The 18537-nt window shown below is 38.2% G+C and overlaps 1 protein-coding gene across 1 annotated transcript in view; it reads right to left on the minus strand.

Moving 5' to 3' along the window:
* The window catches only part of LOC311174419 (guanine nucleotide-binding protein G(q) subunit alpha), a gene marked incomplete at both ends in the record, with an annotated part of 282309 nt that overhangs the window by 176290 nt on the left and 87482 nt on the right, over nt 1–18537 (minus strand). Inside the window, one exon of the mRNA XM_084238766.1 lies at nt 1628–1812. Coding sequence (XP_084094892.1) covers nt 1628–1812 — 185 coding nt within the window. The remainder of the gene's footprint in view (nt 1–1627; nt 1813–18537) is intronic.

Below are 18537 nucleotides of genomic sequence, written 5' to 3' on the forward strand. Positions count from 1 at the left end.
CATCATTAGTCTCCCAACTGCAACAAAACAAACATGCCACTTACTTCAGAAACTAATTACACTGAAATTTCTTAAGGGAGGGGGGGCTAGGGTGAAAACTGTGATCCTTATAAATTCAGACTGCTCTGACATCTAAACAACCTCATCTGATTCAGGTAAGGTAACCATAGTCCAGGCTCAAAAACCTGCTGAGATTTTTTTTTTTCCTTTTTTCCACAGTTTAGAGTAGGATTATTTGTGGACATTCTCTTCTTGCAGAGAGATTCTCTTGCTGCTACAGAAAAACTAAGTGTGAGAGCACCAATTAGATAAGAAACAGCCAGTTAATTTCAAAGAAAAAAAAGTATCTGGTTTTAAGAGTTATTATATTTAGAAGCTTCTAGATGGTAACAGAAGTGAAGGTATATAGTGCTTTATTTTAGCTAAGATTAATTTTTGTGAGTTAAATCTCAGCTTATGAGTCACACTGAACATACCCGTTTCTTGTTATTACCTATTGATCCTGGTATAGAAATATCCCTGAGCAGATTAGCAAGAGCACTGAGAGAACAAAAGTTCTGATTGAAGGTTCTAAAATAATTGCAGGTGCAAATATAGTGTTCTGTTAACAAAAGGTACCGTTTTACCAGTTACTCTAACATCAGCATCTATGGACAAAAACCACTGCATTCATCAGTGGTTGTGCGTACTAATGAATAAGAAGGGAAAAAAGCAAAATATAAATTTGTACCAAATTCCAAATAATTCCCCTTCTCTCAGATGGGCTCTTCAGCAAAAACGTCACTACATCATTCTCTGGTGCAATCCAGTCCTTGCCCATGAGGTTCCTTCAGGACAAATGCAACACAAACTCAAGAGTGCAGCCGCCTCAGATGTACCAACCTTATTTGATCACATGCATCTAATGATATAATGTTTGGAAGATGAATAATTACAGCATTTGTTTTCACCCCTGGTTTTCTATTTCAACTAAGAGATAATACTACTGATTTTTGGTAACTTTGCTTGTTTTTTAAAAAACTGGAAAGAGATTTTTTTCCTAATCCTTCTCAAGTGATTTTAGAAGTTTCTATTACTTTAGCACAATTGCAGGGAAACATGTTTGAAAGGTTATTGGAAATGACAGATGGGCCTATTTTGAAATAAAATTAAGCCTATGATACTACTAAAAGGAAGTCACGAAATCCAAAATTAAACTGGACAGAATGGTCTTGAGCTGTTTTCGTTCTTTTTACAAGGAAGCACAGAGACTGGGAGGTTGATCAAGGCCACTGCCATTTCTCAGAATTCCCTCACTTTGGTCAATTTATCTTAAACTTACAAACTCTCTTCCTAATGTAATCAGTACACCTAAATTTTATAAATTTGTATATTTACTGGCAAACATATTCAAAACAAATGTCTTCCACTGATATCACTAGGAACACAGCCCCAATTTTTTTAATAGATGTGACTTTAAATATTTAAGGAAAAAAAAATCCATAAATAACTTATACAACCATTAAAAATTCCACTTAGGATGAGATGAAAAATGTACATTTCAAAGGCCCACTGTGCATGCCACACACAGGAAGACATCTGCACTGGGGGTGCTTTGCCAGAGGTTCCCATAAGGAGCCACACTTACCTTATTGTGCTCATACTTGTAGGGGATCTTGAGTGTGTCCATGGCTCTGATCATAGCCTGCATGGCTGTGAAGATGTTCTGATAGACCAACTTGGTGAAGCCTCTTTTGTCTTCATCAGAGTATCCCGACCCATGAATGATTCTCATCTGTTTGATAAATGTACTCTTGCCACTCTCTCCCGTCCCTGAAAGATAGAAAACAGAAATACATCAGACGATGACACCTTCTTATAGTCTCACAGACAATTAAGCTACAAATGGTGGCATGGATTTGACAGTCCCAAGGAGACAGCTGAGGAACATCCCAGGAGGGCAGAGATGGAAACACCAACCATAGTGAACACCCAGCAAAAGCAGAGCAATGGAAGTACATTTCAGTCACAGAACTTAAAAACATGGTCACATCCTTGAAGTCACTCAACATGAAATTTTGATAGTGATTAATAACCATGTATCTTATAAGAAACACAATGAAAACAGTATCTCTTAACAGAGTAAACACCTGATAGAGCTCTTTGCTGGAGAATAAATGAAACACTTCTAGGAGGCAGGGTTGTTTGGTCAAGATTTAGATGTGGAAATTATACTACACAAATGCCATTCAGAAGATAAGAGAAAAATGACTAAAATTTTCTAAACAATGTTCTATTATTTTAAAATGAGGTATAAAGGATAAATAGTACGCAGGTAAGAATCAGGATTTTCTTGGATAGCAAGAATCCACTTTTTTTACATCGAGGGAGTTGGGCTGGCTGAATTAGTCTAAGGAACTACAGAATGCAGAAAACCCACAAAGACTCCCCTTCCATCTGCCCATTCTTGACAAATAAAGTGATAGAGGAACTTACTGTGACTATACAATTTTTTGATGTCTCACTTTTCCTTTCTTCACTATTCCTTTTCTGTTACATAAACCTGAAAGTAATCCCTAACAGTCACAAGTACCCACAGAAAGAAGGAAAGGTAAAATAGTCCACTGAATGACAACATTTCTTCTAACACAAATCTAAAACTATAAATCTAAGAACTCTATTTCTAAATGGAAGTGCTTTTCCCTATGTCACTTCAGTTCTGAATAGTTCTTTCAATTTTCCTTGAGATTTTAAAAATAGTAAATTTCTGTCTCTCCCTAGCAATGTAAGGAAAAACCCAAAAGCGTTTATTTTGACAATAAATAGGAAGGAATGTAATAATAACACAGAAGACTTTATCACCATTGTCCTTACTGCCATTTCCTATTGCCAAGGCATTTTTTTTTTTTTTAAGGCAGAGAAGAATTAGGAACTAGAAATACAACATCTGCACTAATTTCATTTTATTTTTCCGGTGGTTGGATTTCATTACTATCTTTATAAACAACCACCAAAAAATTCAAATAAGTATTACAGATTTCATAGAAGCACTCTTAAGTGACTGCAGATGTCCTGGCAAACACAGAACACTCAGTTACAATGTGACAATTTCTAGCCCTACAGGACTGCAGTTGCCTATGCCTAGATCATTTTTATTTGATTTTTAATAAAATTATCTAGAGTGCCTTGAAATATAAAATTACCACTGCAATGTAAATATTACTGACCCATTTTAACAAGGTTAATCCAGTTTAGAATGAATATTATAAAATCTCAACCATATTGGAAAAACACAAAAAGTACCCAAAAGGTATCATCTCTTACAGAAATAAAGCTACAAAATTGTTTATCAATTAACAATTTATAGAAAGACAGTACTATCTTTACTCTCCCAAGCAACTTGAAGTACACAGGGGAAAATTCCAGACTTCTTTGTTATCTACCCCAGAGCCAACAGCTTGCTCTTAAGGATCCAACTATAGATATAATCATCAAATCAGAATCTCTGTGCTTTTTTCACAATAAAAACAAGAAGAAATCATCATGTGTGAGTTTAATGGTATAGAAGGTGAAAGAATCAGGCAATAAGACCCCCTTCTCTTTGCTAGCAGAGAAGCTTTGGCACATTTAGCTCCCCACCCCCCAAAAAAAAAATTAAAAGAAAAAGTAACAAAACACACACTACATTGGCTTGAGGCTCATGTAAGTCACATTAAGCTAGAGCAGTTGATATCTGGTTCTTCTCTGGATCCAGTCACTAAGCCCTGGGCATCTTAGGAAGACCTCAAACAGAGGCACATTATAGTATGATGAATGACTAAGGAGAAATGAGAAGCTTTAAAAAAGAGAGAGAGAATCCAAAAATCAAGTCTAAAATAGGAAATTTTCCTGTTTCTGTAGCCATACCCAAGGATCCTTTCTCTTCATTTCTTTATTTTGCTTGGTACTCCAGGAAGCTGACCAGCAAGGATTTCATATCAACACCTCTCCAGTACTAGGTCTTTTTCAGGAAAAGACCAATGAGCAGGAGAATGAGAAAGGGGCATTTATTCCCTGCCAGCTCCCTCCCTCCAACACTGTCCTGTTCAAAAAGCCATAGCTCCTGCACCACGGGCCTCTCCATACAGCCACTCTTTCTGGTGTCTGATGATGTCTGGTGCTCCTCCACCCTAGTTAGTAGCCCCGGGATACTGCGCTGGCCCTTACTGGCCTTACCTATACCCCAAAGGGTCCCTTTATAGAACTCTCTTCAGTCACCCAGTTGGAGTTTGCCATATATTTCAGCCAAGAAATTTAGTAAAACAAAGGATAGGCAAGGCAAGAAAATAGTGCTCTCAGAACACTCTTCTGAAGACCAATATTGATAAAGAAGTAACAGCGCAAATAGAAGCCAGAACTCCTGACTGTCCTCCGAAGCACTAACAAATACAGCCCTTGTTCCCCAGAGTTTACACATGTGCAGCTAACACACATACACACTTCAAGACCCACATCTCAGTGGGACTGCCCCTTCAGTCTGCCCCTTCTCTTACAAAGGAACACCAAAGAACGTATATTCAATCCTATTCACTTGGCCTTTATAAACATTTTGCAATACACATCACTTTAACCTGTCAAAAATCAGCAAGAAAAATTTCTTTTTCCTCATTTCACACAAAAGGCCAGACAGAGGTGAGGCACCAGGGCTCAGGTGACAGGGCTAGTAATGAACACAGCACAAGGGCTTAAGGCCAGTATTCAGCTGTCCAGTTCAAGCCTGACATCACACCCACAGCTCAGGATATTTAACTTGTGCCCACAGTCTAAAAATGCCTCACACTGGCTTTGAGGACACCCAAATTTTGTCCATTTAAACTAATTTTCAACTTCTGACAACTACTTCAATTAATGGCGGTTAATTTTTAATGTTAGTGTTGTTTTCCAAATGCCTGATTAAAATTAACCTGTTGTAAGGCCATTCATGAATTAATGTACTCACTTTGGTATCATTATGTAAATTTAGCAAATTCAAAGTGTAGGTTTCATTAAAGAGAAGAGCTGTGCCATTAAATGGATTGATAAAAACAATCAATTAAAAATACTGCTCTGTACTAATGTTAGATTTGGCCAAAAGAAAGTATATGGACTAAAACATCAATCTATCAAAACATTCAATTTCTTAATTCAAAAAAAAAAGAATTCTATCATGGAGATATAAGAACTATTCTAACAAATGCATAAGCCAAATTTCATGCTCTTCTCCTGTTTGAATAGACTTACACAATATTCTCAGGGTTTGAATATGAACAATCTACTCATGATTGATAGGGAAAAAATATTAGGTAAAAAAAACAGAAGTAGTCATTCCCAAATTATATAAAACTATTCTTTTTCCTAAGGTCACACAAAAAAATATAAGAACTTCACAATTCTCTATCTCTGAATGAATGAAAGCAGACTTTTCTAATACTAGATCACTTTGTGAATCCAGTCGTGACTAAGCTCTTTCATAAAACAGGGGTAAATAACTCGACCTAGCTAAAAAAATACAAGTTTGCTGTTTCAACACCATTTGATAAAACAAAATCTAGCATTGAATGATGAGAAACTGAAAGTTGTTTCTCTAATATCAGGTAAAGGACAGGATGTCCACTCTCATCTCTACTATTCAACATAGTACAGAAGTACTGAATAGAGCAATTAGGCTGTAAAAATATATAAAAGAAATCCAAATTGGGAAAGAAAAAAATAAAATTATCACTATTTGCAGATGACATAACAAAATACAGAGAAAACCATAACACTGCACTAAAAAATCTAGAATAAATCAGTACAGTGAAGTGGCAGGTTATATAAAAATCTGTTGTATATCTATATGCAAACAATAAACTCAAAAAAATTTGTAAAAATCCCATTTACAATCATATCAAAAAGAATTAAAAATCTAGGATTAACTTAACAAAGTAGACAAAACATCCATACAACAAAAACTGTAAGACTTATAAAAAAAAAAATCTAGCATTGAAACCTTACATAAAATGTCCTGCATTCTTTCTATTGCAATTTAAATATATCACGAATAAAACACGTAATAACTTTAATAAGTGCATCAACACATGCAAGGGTGTGAGTCCCACAAAACTATTTTTCTCCTTCAATGGTCTCTATAAATATGGCTGAAAAATTTTCCCAGAAAAGTTATTTGTACCTTTAGGCAAGTACTCTGCCTTTTCTTATCCCAGTTCATCAAACAACAAGAACCGAGACTGTTTAAGAATCATGCTATTTAAAAGGCCACTTTATCTGGCATGCATAATTGGCTTTGAAGGATAATTTTTTTTTCATCTCTACCCACTGCATCAGGACAAAGCACAGAGAATAATCCCAAGTTCCTTTCAGATGTTCTTCCATCAGAACAAATGTCAAGTATGAATTTAACATCCTACTGTGGGCCGTATCACTTTGTAAACTACACATACACACGCACACACACGCACTCTGATGCCTCCATTTTGACTTTGTCAAGATCATTTCAACACGAGGCTCTCCATCCACATAGAGCCTCTGCCACAAATCCTTATTTAGTCTATATAGTCTACACATACTAAGCATCTCTTCATTTACAGATTATTCTGCAGGTTTATATGATATAATCTGTAAACAGTTCTTTCTGTTAGTCTCTAAAGGCAGGTCAGTTTTTCTTATCCCACAATCTACCTGAAATGATTGTTTTAAAATACAGTAATAGGGCCTCCCTGGTGGCGCAGTGGTTGAGCGCTGGGTTGCAAAGCTGCCTGCGGCCTCTGCAGGGCCGGTTCGATCCCCGGCTGCTCCTGGCCACCGGAGGAGGGTCCCACAGGGCGCGCAGACCTCCCCTGCCACCCGCTGCTCCCCTCAGCAGTGTACTTTGGTCCTTCTGCCTGCTCTGCTCCCCGCTCTGGCTCTGGTGAATTCTCTCACCCTCCCATGCTTCTGACTATACCCAGTGCTTGTATAAATAAATAAATAAATCTTAAAAAAAAAAAGACTGATGAAGTATAAATGATGAAGTGAAAAAAAAAAAAATCCAGTAATATATTAGCTTCTTAATGGCAATGAATTATCTACCATTCATTGTTGAAAGCAATCATGGATTCACAGATTCCTTCTCTCGCACCTAAGTTAGCTTCTTGGATCACACTTTCATCAAGAGTTCAAAGTACAATTCACATATGCATACATATTACTCACTGCCCTAGAAATGTCAGTGGCTACTCTTACTTCCCTGAGGGAGACTGGTATCTCCAATTTCCATACAAGGGCCTTAGAAAACAATCACTGAACACTGGATTGCAAGAATTTCAAAGGTCTTCATGATTTATTCCTTTTATCCTGAAATGGATGCAGAAAATTACCTTCTCAGGGTCTCTTACAGACTGAGGGAGACCCACACTGCTGCCACTTTTTTTTAGGTTCCCAGGAAAATAGAAATGCCAGAGCAGAGTTATAAAAGCTGTGGAATTTAAAGTTGTACAATGAATATATTCGTTTCATCCTGTCAGTGCCTTTTATGACTGTATTTGGAGATATTGTCAGACCATCAGAAAGCTACATCTGAGGCCTTAAATTAATGTGAAGACTCGGGCTAAATCCCCTTGCCCTTCCTGCTTGATTGGCTAGCACCCAGATGAAGAACAGCTAAGAACAAGCAAAAGTCTCACTGAACTGAATTATAATTCAAGTAACTACTTAAGGTCCACTGGTTTAGGCTGAGATTCTGAAATATGGAAAGTCAGCCACCAAAGCTGAAATTGGGCTACTTCCACATAAACTTGAATAAAGTAGAACCAGAAATTTCAAGGAGGAATTTTCTAGTCACAAGCACATCATTAACCCACACCTGCAAAGAATTAATTTCACGAAGATAAAAGTGACTTTAATAACACTGATTGAAAACACAATCCATGTGTTGTCCACATTCTGGGCAATATACTTTCAAATACATGTATTCTGTCTTCTCTATATTTTCCACCACTTAAATGTGAAACTGCACTTGGAAATGAGCAGCTCTGATACCAAACTCAACATAACTACTTCTCCTTATAAGGTTTTTAAGAGCAAAGGATGGGAATACTTAACCCTTTATCTCAAGTCTCCAGTAGGGATGCAGGAGATACTAGATGTTTTTTGAAATGTAGCATACAGAAATAACTGAATTTAGTATCACCAACTATGAGTAGAGACTGAATAGACAGAAAAGTTAGTAGTAACCAGGCTTATTAATAACTTACCCAGTTTATAAAGCAGGCAGACAAAATACCTGAAATGCAATTCATTGACAATGCCCGGAAGATCATTGAGCCCTAGGCTTTTCAAAGTGGTAAACTCCTTAGGTAGATACCTGATAATGTTTCCAAAAGACACTCAAACACTAGAGCATTTTTTTTTCTTGAAATGTCCATTTTACCATGGAGTATCCAGAGTAACACCTATGTATTGAAAATTACAATCAGCTGGTTGCACAATCTTCTAAATATAGAAAAAATGCAAGCATTAAAATGCATACTTTTAAATGGGTCAGTTTTATAATTTGTGAACTATATCTTAATTTTTAAAAACATTGGTGTAGCTTGGAGAACAGCTGTCTACATGAATTTCCATGATCAAACTTTAAGAAGTCACTTTCAGTCAACCTCCCCAATCTCCCCAATCCCTTCCACCTCCAAGAGGACATGCTGACCTTATTCTGGCTCTGGGCATGTTCAGAGAAAAAGCTGAGATGTCTTGAACACACTTAAATAGGGTAAAAAGTGGCTCATTTAGGAGTTCTGCTGTTATCAACTAGAAAGCAAGAAAATGGACTACAGTTACCCCCAACTCATGTCTGTCCAGGGCTCCTCCTCTTATGTCGTCATAAACTTTCTATAACATTTTTCCAACTTATGAAAGTCACAAATATCTGTTACAGGAAATTCAGAAAAATAGAAGAGTATTCAAAATTGTTAAAATTTTAACATTTTGGTCTATTTCTTTCCAGTTTCCTTTTCGAGGCAAAGGCCTATTACCCTTATTCTATTCTAAATAAAACTGAAATAATACTGTATCACTATTTTTTCACTTAACATATTGTGGCAATTATTCCACAATGCCAATTATTTTTCAGAAAATAGTTAACAATGACTGAAAGGCCACCATAAGGATGTGTGATGATTTAACAATTCCCCTGTCATAACACATTTTAAGAATTTCTATTTATAAATAAAGTTGTGATAAACATCCCTGAAGAAAAATCTTTGCCTGAATCTCTACCTCCTCAGAACATCATAGAAATGTTATTAGGTGAAAGCAGTATAAATGAGATTTTTAGGAATATATCATGAAATTATACAAGTTGCCACACCCACCAGACACTTCTTTTCCCCATTTTTTTTAATCCACACTAAAATTACTTAAGACCTACAATTTGAGATACAAAGTCCTTATTTTAAATTGGTTTATTATTTATAAGTATGATACACTTCACATTTACTAATGAACTAGTTTATCATTTGAATTTCTTCTATAAACTTGTCTATTTTTTAATTAAGGACTGACTTTTTCTTGATCATTCCTGAGTTTTAAAAACTAAATGAATTGTTGACTACAAATATTTCCCTAACTCATCATTTTTATTTGTTGGCAAACTGGTATAAACTTAAAAACTGGATTTAATTATTTCGTCTGTTTTCCTTCATGATTTCTTTAACCAGTTTATGTACTTCAAAAGTCCCCAAAACACAAATTTTATTATAGCTTTTATGGTTTTATGTTTTTCACTTAACCTACACATTATGGTGGTATTCGGTAAATTTGTAGTAATTTGAAAACTTCCCCAAATCATTCTAATCTTTAATGTCATGTTGTCACAAGAGTATTTCTAAACACAACAATGTTTGATCCAAATGTGTGGGTTTTTTCATGTCCCTAATGTGCTCCCATGGAGATCAATAACATAGACAAGCATGCTGAGCCTACTCAAGCATCTCACTGACACATTCCTTCTGTTCCTTTGCACACACACACACACACACACACACACACACCCTTCCCTACGCAAATAACAGATAAGCCTTTCCCTCCTTGAGAAGAGTTTCTAGGGGACTCCCTGGTGGCACAGTGGTTAAAGACAGTATTATCAAGCTACCACCAGCCACCGCAGCACAAGTTCCATCCCCGGCCACCCAGGGAGGTGACCCACATGGCGCAGCAGACCTCTGCTGTCTCGCCCGATGCTCCCCTCAGCAGTGTATTTCAGTAGATCTGCCTGTTCTGCTCCCCACTCTGACTCTGGTGAATCCTCTCATTGACCCCCACCATGCACCTCTGGTCTACACCCTAGCTCTTGTATGCATAAATAAATAAATCTTTAAAAAGAGAGAGAGAATAGTTTCTGGTTCACTGCACATTTATTGAAAGGCCTTTCAAGAATATTAGAGAGAGCCTGCCAGGATGTTCACCATCTCAATCTTTCTCCCACTTTATAAGTCTATTTTCACCTACACGACCAATTCTGCATACACATCCTGACATTTTCTCTTTGTAACTCTGTGACCATGGGTAATTTGACCTCTCAACAGTTTGCCTCATCTGTAAACACCATTCCCTAATTTCTAGTTCTCTAAGTTTTCAGTAAATTAATATAAGTAAAGAACAATGTCTGGTACATAATACTCAGTAAATGCTGGTTGTAATTTACACTGCAAAATTAAAGGTGAAAATGACAACAGTCTGAGACAAGTAGGTGGGAGAGATACAGTTAAGAGAAATATTTTTTAAGAGAAATATTTTAATGCAATATTAAAAAATCAAATTTAATGCAAAAAATCCATGATGAACAAAGTGAAACAATGTTAAATAAAGGATCACAACAGTTACGCTGTGCTGTATTTGCATTAGAAACTGCAAAATTGTGTATCCACAGCAAGAACCTTAGTCACCTCACCCTGCTCTCAACCCTGATTCTAGTTCTCCACCCCCCAAAATAACTGAGAAAATCATCTCCCATATCTCAATATTTATAAATATTATAAACTGGAGACTTTCAGAATGAATGATGTACTGGTAATTTTATTGGATGTATAGTACTTGCCAGATATTCTTCTAGGTATCAAAGACATAAAATCTTTGCTTTCACAAAGATAACAAACAAGTCTGAAAGGCAGGTTACAGACAAGTGGATAAATAATAAAAAATTAGATGGAGATGGCTGCTATGTATTAAAGAATTAAAGGTTAATGAAACAGTGATCTAGTGATTAATTTAGGAGGCTGAGAAAAGTCTTTCCAAGAAGGTGCATTAAACTGATTTCTGAAGATTTAAGATTCACAGAACATTAGAAGGAAATAGCATTCTAGACAGTGGACCAGCCAGTGTAGAGGTCAAGGTGGGAACAAGTTTGGCTGGCATGTTGGAGATAGAGGAACGGTGCAGCCAAGGCAGAATAGACATTGGCAAAAGGAGTAGGAGATAATAAAAGCATTGGCTATAAGGCAGAGGTCAGGTCACTGTAGGTGTTGTATTTCAGGAAACAAGTTTACATTTTATTCTAAGTGCACTGACAGATCTGGAGAACTTTAACCAGGGCAACAGTGGAGTTTGACTTATGCCAAGCATGGACTGTAGGACAAGTCAGTAAGGCATTTCAATAATCCAAGCAAAAGAGGAAGGTAGTCTTTTTTTTTTTTTTAAAACATTTATTTATTTATTTATATAAGAACTGGGTACAGTCAAGAAGCGCGGGAGGGTGAGAGAATTCACCAGAGCCAGAGCGAGGAGCAGAGCAGGCAGAAGGACCGAAGTACACTGCTGAGGGGAGCAGCGGGCGGCAGGAGAGGTCTGCACGCCATGTGGGACCCTCCTCCGGTGGCCGGGGAGCAGCCAGGGATCGAACCGGCGCTGCAGAGGCTGCGGGCAGCTTCGCAACCCAGCGCTCAACCGCTGCGCCACCGGGGAGGCCCGAGGAAGGTAGTCTTGATCAGGATGGCAGAGATATGATGGAGAAAAGTGGAACTTTTTGGAATCACTCTGGAGATAGATAAGTAGGTAGTAAGGAAAGGAGATAAAACACCATTCAGTCCTAGATTTTTGGTTTGAAAAGCTAGATGGATGGAGGTCTTAGGTTCTCAGAGAAGCTTAAAGAGGAAAAGATTTGGGTAGAGACAAGTTCAGTGTGAAATACTTATTCATTCCAAGAACCATTTTTTTTACACCTAAAAAGCCTACAGCATTGATGTGGTGGAAACTCATGAAAATCATCTGTGTCCTACATTCTCTAAGTCTCCAACAAAGGCACAGCTATGACTGAGGTCCTTATGCTTGTGGATGAGAGCAGACTGCAAAACCAGGTAGTATTATTTCCTATGAGATAATATTCCTCATGTAAGATGATTTCAAACTTTCTCGACAGACACATACACACATTTTATAACATGGCACACTGCAATAGGCACACTTCATTTGGGAAGTCTGGGTCTTCAGAGCACTGTTTGGAATGCATGAAAATACCATAAAAATCCAAGTTCCAATAACAACAAATTTTCAGAAGCTAAAGCCCTTCAGAATAAATATCCTCCCACAGATTTTTTAAAAAGATTTATTTTACTTATGCATACACGCACTGGGGCACAGATCAGAGGTGAGGGGGTGAGAGGATTCACCTGAGACAGAGTAGGGAACAGAACAGGCAGATTGACTGAAATACACTGCTGAGGGGAGAAGCGGGTGAGCCAGGAGAGGTCTGCTGCGCCATGTGGGTTATCTCCCTGGCTGGGGATTGAACGCATGCTGCAGTGATTGCGGAAAGCTTTATAGTGCTGTGCTTAACCCCGTGTGCCACCAGGAAGGCCCCTCCCACAGATTTTTTTTAAAGATTTATTTATTTATACAAGCATTGGGTACAGTTAGAAGTGCGGGAGGGTGAGAGAATTCACCAGAGCCAGAGCGGGGAACAGAACAGGCAGACTGATGAAATACACTGTTGAGGGGAGCAGCGGGCGCGGCAGGAGAGGTCTGCGTGCCATGTGGGACCCTTGCCGGCCACCATGGATTGAACTGGTGCTGCAGATGCTGCGGGCAGCTTCGCAGCTCAGTGCTCAACTGCTGCACTACCAGGGGAGGCCCCCCCCAGATTTTTAACATTAGTTATTTAGACAGTAAAAAAACATAAATGTAAATGGTCCAGACTTTAGGTTACACTGAAGTATAAACAGCATACTTGGAAAGCACACTGGGAGGGAAATGATGAGATACACTTTGGAAAGCACTCTGAAGGCCACCTTAGAGTAAATGCCTCCTCAAGATAGAATGGCTCTATGGCCTCCCTCAAGAGAAGCAACAAATTAAATCTGTAGTGGAGGAAAGGCCCAGGATGGAACTGAAATATCATTTTCCACCTCATTTCACATTTGTCAAGAGAGGAGCCACAGGCAGGTGTTGGTATGGGAAGAGCATCAACAGGAGCCTGGGTGCCAGAAGCTGGCCATGCTGGGACAGCCATTCACACTTGCTCCCTTGGTCTCTGAGAGCTGGTGAGGAAGCCTGGATAAACGCAAGGGTTCCTTGCAGCTCTCAGATTCTATGATTATTTTGCTTTCCTGTATGTTTTGCAGCATTAAAAAGCCATTCATTATATTTCTCATGAGGCAAAAAGAGAAAAAAAAAATCTATGACTTCCTATGTATTCAAATATTATTTTAAGTGGGTTGACTAAAACTTGCAGCAGTCTTCTTTCAAGGTTAATATGCCAATTTTTTTTTTTTTTTTTTTTTTTTTACTCATGTGGCTCTTTGAGCCTCTAAAATTAATTATCTTTTGAGGAAGGGGAATTAAGGTGCTACAGGGAACAAGTAAGCACTGCTCCAATTAAGAGGAGCAACAATCTGGGCTGTCTCAAAAGGCATGGGTTTCAGATTATAGAACATCACATGCCTTTTGAGCTAATATCACCTCAATATTCCAAATAATGACACCAGGAATACTAAGAAGTACTTGTATATGTTCCCACTCTGCCTAGGATGCATGAAACTAGATAGAATGTGTTATGGAAAACAAGACTCAGTGGATCTACTATGTAGAAGAGTTACTGAGCTAGTAAAAAATTTCAGAAGTCTGCTGCTCATGTGGCAACTGAGAGTTAATTAAAATGAAAACTAGGCTTAGAGAAATACTTCTCTCTTCTTAAAAAGAACATAGTAGTTAAAAAAAAGACAAACAAGCCAAACTATGCACTGTTCACATTTTAAGTAGTAATGTTGGTGTTGATAAAAAGCCATAGAACCTGCTAGGGGTTCTGAATATTAGCACGAACACCACCCAGCAAAGACTCTTAAAACTAATCATTTCCAAATGACTAATTTAGGAGGACTCAACAACTATGCCATGGAGAGATGCATCAGGAAATCATTTTGGTTCTCACTTCCCTTAGAAGCATAAAAAAAGAATAACTTTTAAGATTCAGCTCTTTTAAAAAGTTAGAACATTTACCCATGTTTGGCGGGGTGGGAGAGAGTGATCCTTTTTTTTTTTTTTTTTTTTTTCCAATGTGCAAAGACTTTGAAGATAGGGAAGTAAGGTGCCCCTGGCTCTTTTAGATTTGAATCACTGCAAAGAGATCCACTGATGCTAATTGGGCATTCCCATGTGCCATCCAAAGAGAAAGGGGCAACCTCTGGCACACACTACCAATTGATGTCAAGACAAGCCCATTAAGGAGACTCCTTATGACTTGTTTCATTAATTTTTGTCCTGTATTTTACCCAATCACCATGTTTCTTCAGCATTCAATCCAGTGACATTAACAGACATGCAAGAGAATGGCAATAGAGCAGGGATCTCTCCCTTCCACTTTTTTTCCCTCCAGTTTTTTCAGAAATAGTAATTGTCAACTTGACTCTCAATTAAACAAGAGGTTCCTTGTTCCTTACTCTTAAGTTAGCTGCTCATGGAAATAAAGCTTCTTAACCCCTTTTTTGTTTAGAAGGATCATACCCGGAAATATATTACCAGCAGGCAGGAAATTAAAAAATCTTATAAACAGATTTGTTCTCTGACGAAGTAAAATTAGAGAAAAACACACTAATACATCTTATTAATGTTTTAGTAAGACTTGCACATATGATGACTTCCTACCATTTGACTGATAATTACCCTCAATTTAAACTGAGTCTCTCTTCTTGCCACACAATACATGGAACTGTTACAGGAAACAAACAAAATAAGAGTTAATGGGAAAGAAAGACATAACGCAAATTAATGTATGGCTCATGGAATAGGTCTTGGTTTAGGTTACATGACTCAATAAATGTTATCCAAATTATACTGGTATACACTCTGATATGTTTTCTTACAAAAAGACCTAATAACAGTTCAATATATCATTTGGAGGCTGTGTAGTTTGAATAAAAATGAAATAACCGGAAACTACGTATTTTATGTGCAACATTTTCCCTGAAATATTTCATCACAGAAAGGTAGAAAAGTCATTAAGGTCTCTAAGGAAAGCTTGCATGACCTAGATAGCACTGGCTTACTTGAACCAATAAAGAAGTTGGCAGATATATATCAACAGAATGAAAAATATAAAAACAAAACAAATTTTAAAAAAGGAAATACTGAATCATGAGATCTTGCTAAGCGGAGTGAACTTTCCAGGCATTTGTAAAACTACTGAGGAGAGAGACAGTTATGGCAAGGGTTAAAAAAATTTAAAACTTTAGCCAAATGCTCACACTAGAATAATGACTTGTTCATTCAATTGTCTACCTCTGGTTTCTCAAGTACATTCACCACTGACTTTTTTTTTAAAGATTTATTTATCTATTTTATTTATTTATTTATTTATTTATTTATCTATCTATCTATCTATCTATTTATTTATTTATACAAGAACTGGGTACAGTCAGAAGCGCGGGAGGGTGAGAGAATTCACCAGAGCCAGAGCGGGGAGCAGAGCAGGCAGAACGACCGAAGTACACTGCTGAGGGGAGCAGCGGGCAGCAGGAGGTCTGCGCGCCATGCGGGACCCTTGTCTGGTGGCGGGGAGCAGCCGGGGATCGAACTGGCGCTGCAGAGGCTGCGGGGAGCAGCTGGGGATCGAACTGGCGCTGCAGAGGCTGCGGGCAGCTTCGCAACCCAGCGCTCACCCACTGCGCCACCGGGGAGGCCCAACACCACTGACTTTTTAAAGATTTATTTTTATTTATTTATGCATACAAGAACTGGGGTAAAGGCCAGAGGTGCAGAGGGTGAGAGGATTCACCAGGGACAGGGCAAGGAACAGAACAGGTGGACTAACTGAAATACACTGCTGAGGGGAGCAGCAGGCGAGACAGGAGAGGTCTGCTGCGCCATGAGGGTTAGCTCCCTGGCTATCAAATTCATGCCTCAGTGGCTGTTAATAGCTTGACAGCACAGAAACTTTAACCCCTGTGCCACCAGGGAGACCCCTGACTTTTTTTAAGCCTATTAGCATATTGCCCATTAAATGGAATGATTATCACAGTATTCTAGCTATTCCACATACAAAGTTTAAAATACAGGTAGAGACTTTCCCTGATCATGTATTTTTCTTAATAAATATTATAGCCAAGGTGATTAAGCCATTATTATTGTTTGTATTTTTACCTTAACAGGTGTACAGGAATTTTATAAAATATGGGTAGTTTTCTTAATAACAACTTTATTGAGACAAAATTCATATATCTACAATTAACCCAATTAAAGTTTACAATCAATAGCTTTTAGCATATTCACAAATATTTGCAACCATCATATGGAATATTTTAAATGAAACTTTAATGAGCTGCCAAACATCTATCTTGTCCAAATATTGGACAACTTATTAATAGTTTTAAAAGCTTACTGCTGAAGGCAGCAAGCATTTTACTCTCTCCTTTTACTAAGTATATATGTATGTGGGGAGCTTTGTTGTACTTGTTTTGTTCTCTTTCATATTAACACATTTAATACATGCCACAGAGTTAAGATTTGACTTAGCCTACAAGGAACCAATGAAAGTCTCTGAGGAGGTGTCAACTACATCACAGGAATCAATAAGAAGAGGCATATCATAAGTGGACAGTTCAGGTTTTAAGGGAAAAAACCAGACAACCAAATGGGAACAAAACAAAAGCTATTGCTATGGCAAAAGGCACAAGCCTGAAGTTGTGTGGGAAAAAGACTGGAATAATACCAAAAAGAACAGGCATGTGTGGATCCAGCATGTGGCAGAGTAGGAAAAAGAAGTCACGAAGAACACCACAGCTCCAACCTAGAAGATGGAGGAAATGGGGAGCCTTTAACACAATTAGAGGATTCAGAAGGAGAAAATTCTTTTAGCCTGAAGCTGACGGGCCACTTTCAGATGTGTCACATTGCCAAATGCATTTCCAAGACAAGGAAGAGGCTAGAAGTGTATTTCTAGAAACGATTTTGCTGAGACTGTGGAAGGGAAATGATGCTAAGTATGCACCACTATATGTTCAAGACAGGGGAGAAAAGCAACCCTGACAGCGGCTTGTGCAAGAAGGCTTTTGATCCAGTGCTAAGAGTAGAGGAGGCCAGGGAAGTAGAAATGAGAACCACTGTACCTCTAAATGAAAGGACAAATAGAGGAGATGTGGGTGAGGCCCATCCGAGCAACACTGGGAGGGACAAGGGTACAGAGCAAGCCTACCATGTCTCAGTGTTACATCTTTTCCTCTTTTGCATCTTTTGTATCAGGCATCCCTCACCCCATGACTAAGGAAAGTGCTGAATACATACAAGAGCTTTTTATGGCAAAGGTCATGATATGCCGTCTCAGAAGCTCCATTGGGCCATAAGTATATTTCCAAATTCTATTAATAATGCAATGGCTTGAGCCATGTGCTTTCAGTTTGATCAGAAAAGTATAATCCTGCATCACAAAGAACTAAACATGTTTCTTCAACTCCCTTCCTCCTCCAAAAATATTTCAGTCACCTTATTGAAAGTTAATTTATTTTTACTAAAGTTAACTGAAAACACTGAAAGTGTATACAACTGATGTCTGAAACGTACAGTGTAAGTTCTTGTAAAATTTACCGCTCTGGAACAGTATAAAACATAAGTGATTCCAAAATATTAGATGCTCCTTTTCTCTCAACTCACCCCCAGAAACCAATAAACTAAACCAGTGAAAGCAAAGAAGAAAATTTTAAAAACCTAAACAAAATCATTAGTCATCAATCAGTTGGGGGGAATAGGGAATGATCCTGGAATTTAATTTTGAATAATTATTCTGTCCAATTAGAGTCAATAATTTTTCAGTATAAAATATATAAAGAGTATATTTTATATACGCCATAAAGAGTATATTTATAATCTAATATGCTGGGTATTCAAGACAGGGCAGCTGAAATCTTTTGCATATTAAGAAAACAGGTCATGTGGGCCTCCCCAGTGGCGCAGCGGTTGAGCACTGGGTTGCGAAGCTGCCCACAGCCTCTGCAGCTCCGGTTTGATCCCCAGCTGCTCCCCGGCCACCGGAGGAGGGGCCCACATGGCGCGCAGACCTCTCCTGCCGCCCGCTGCTCCCCTCAGCAG

The sequence above is a fragment of the Talpa europaea genome, assembly GCF_964194135.1.
Source record: "Talpa europaea genome assembly, chromosome: 7".
Lineage (NCBI taxonomy): Eukaryota > Metazoa > Chordata > Mammalia > Eulipotyphla > Talpidae > Talpa > Talpa europaea.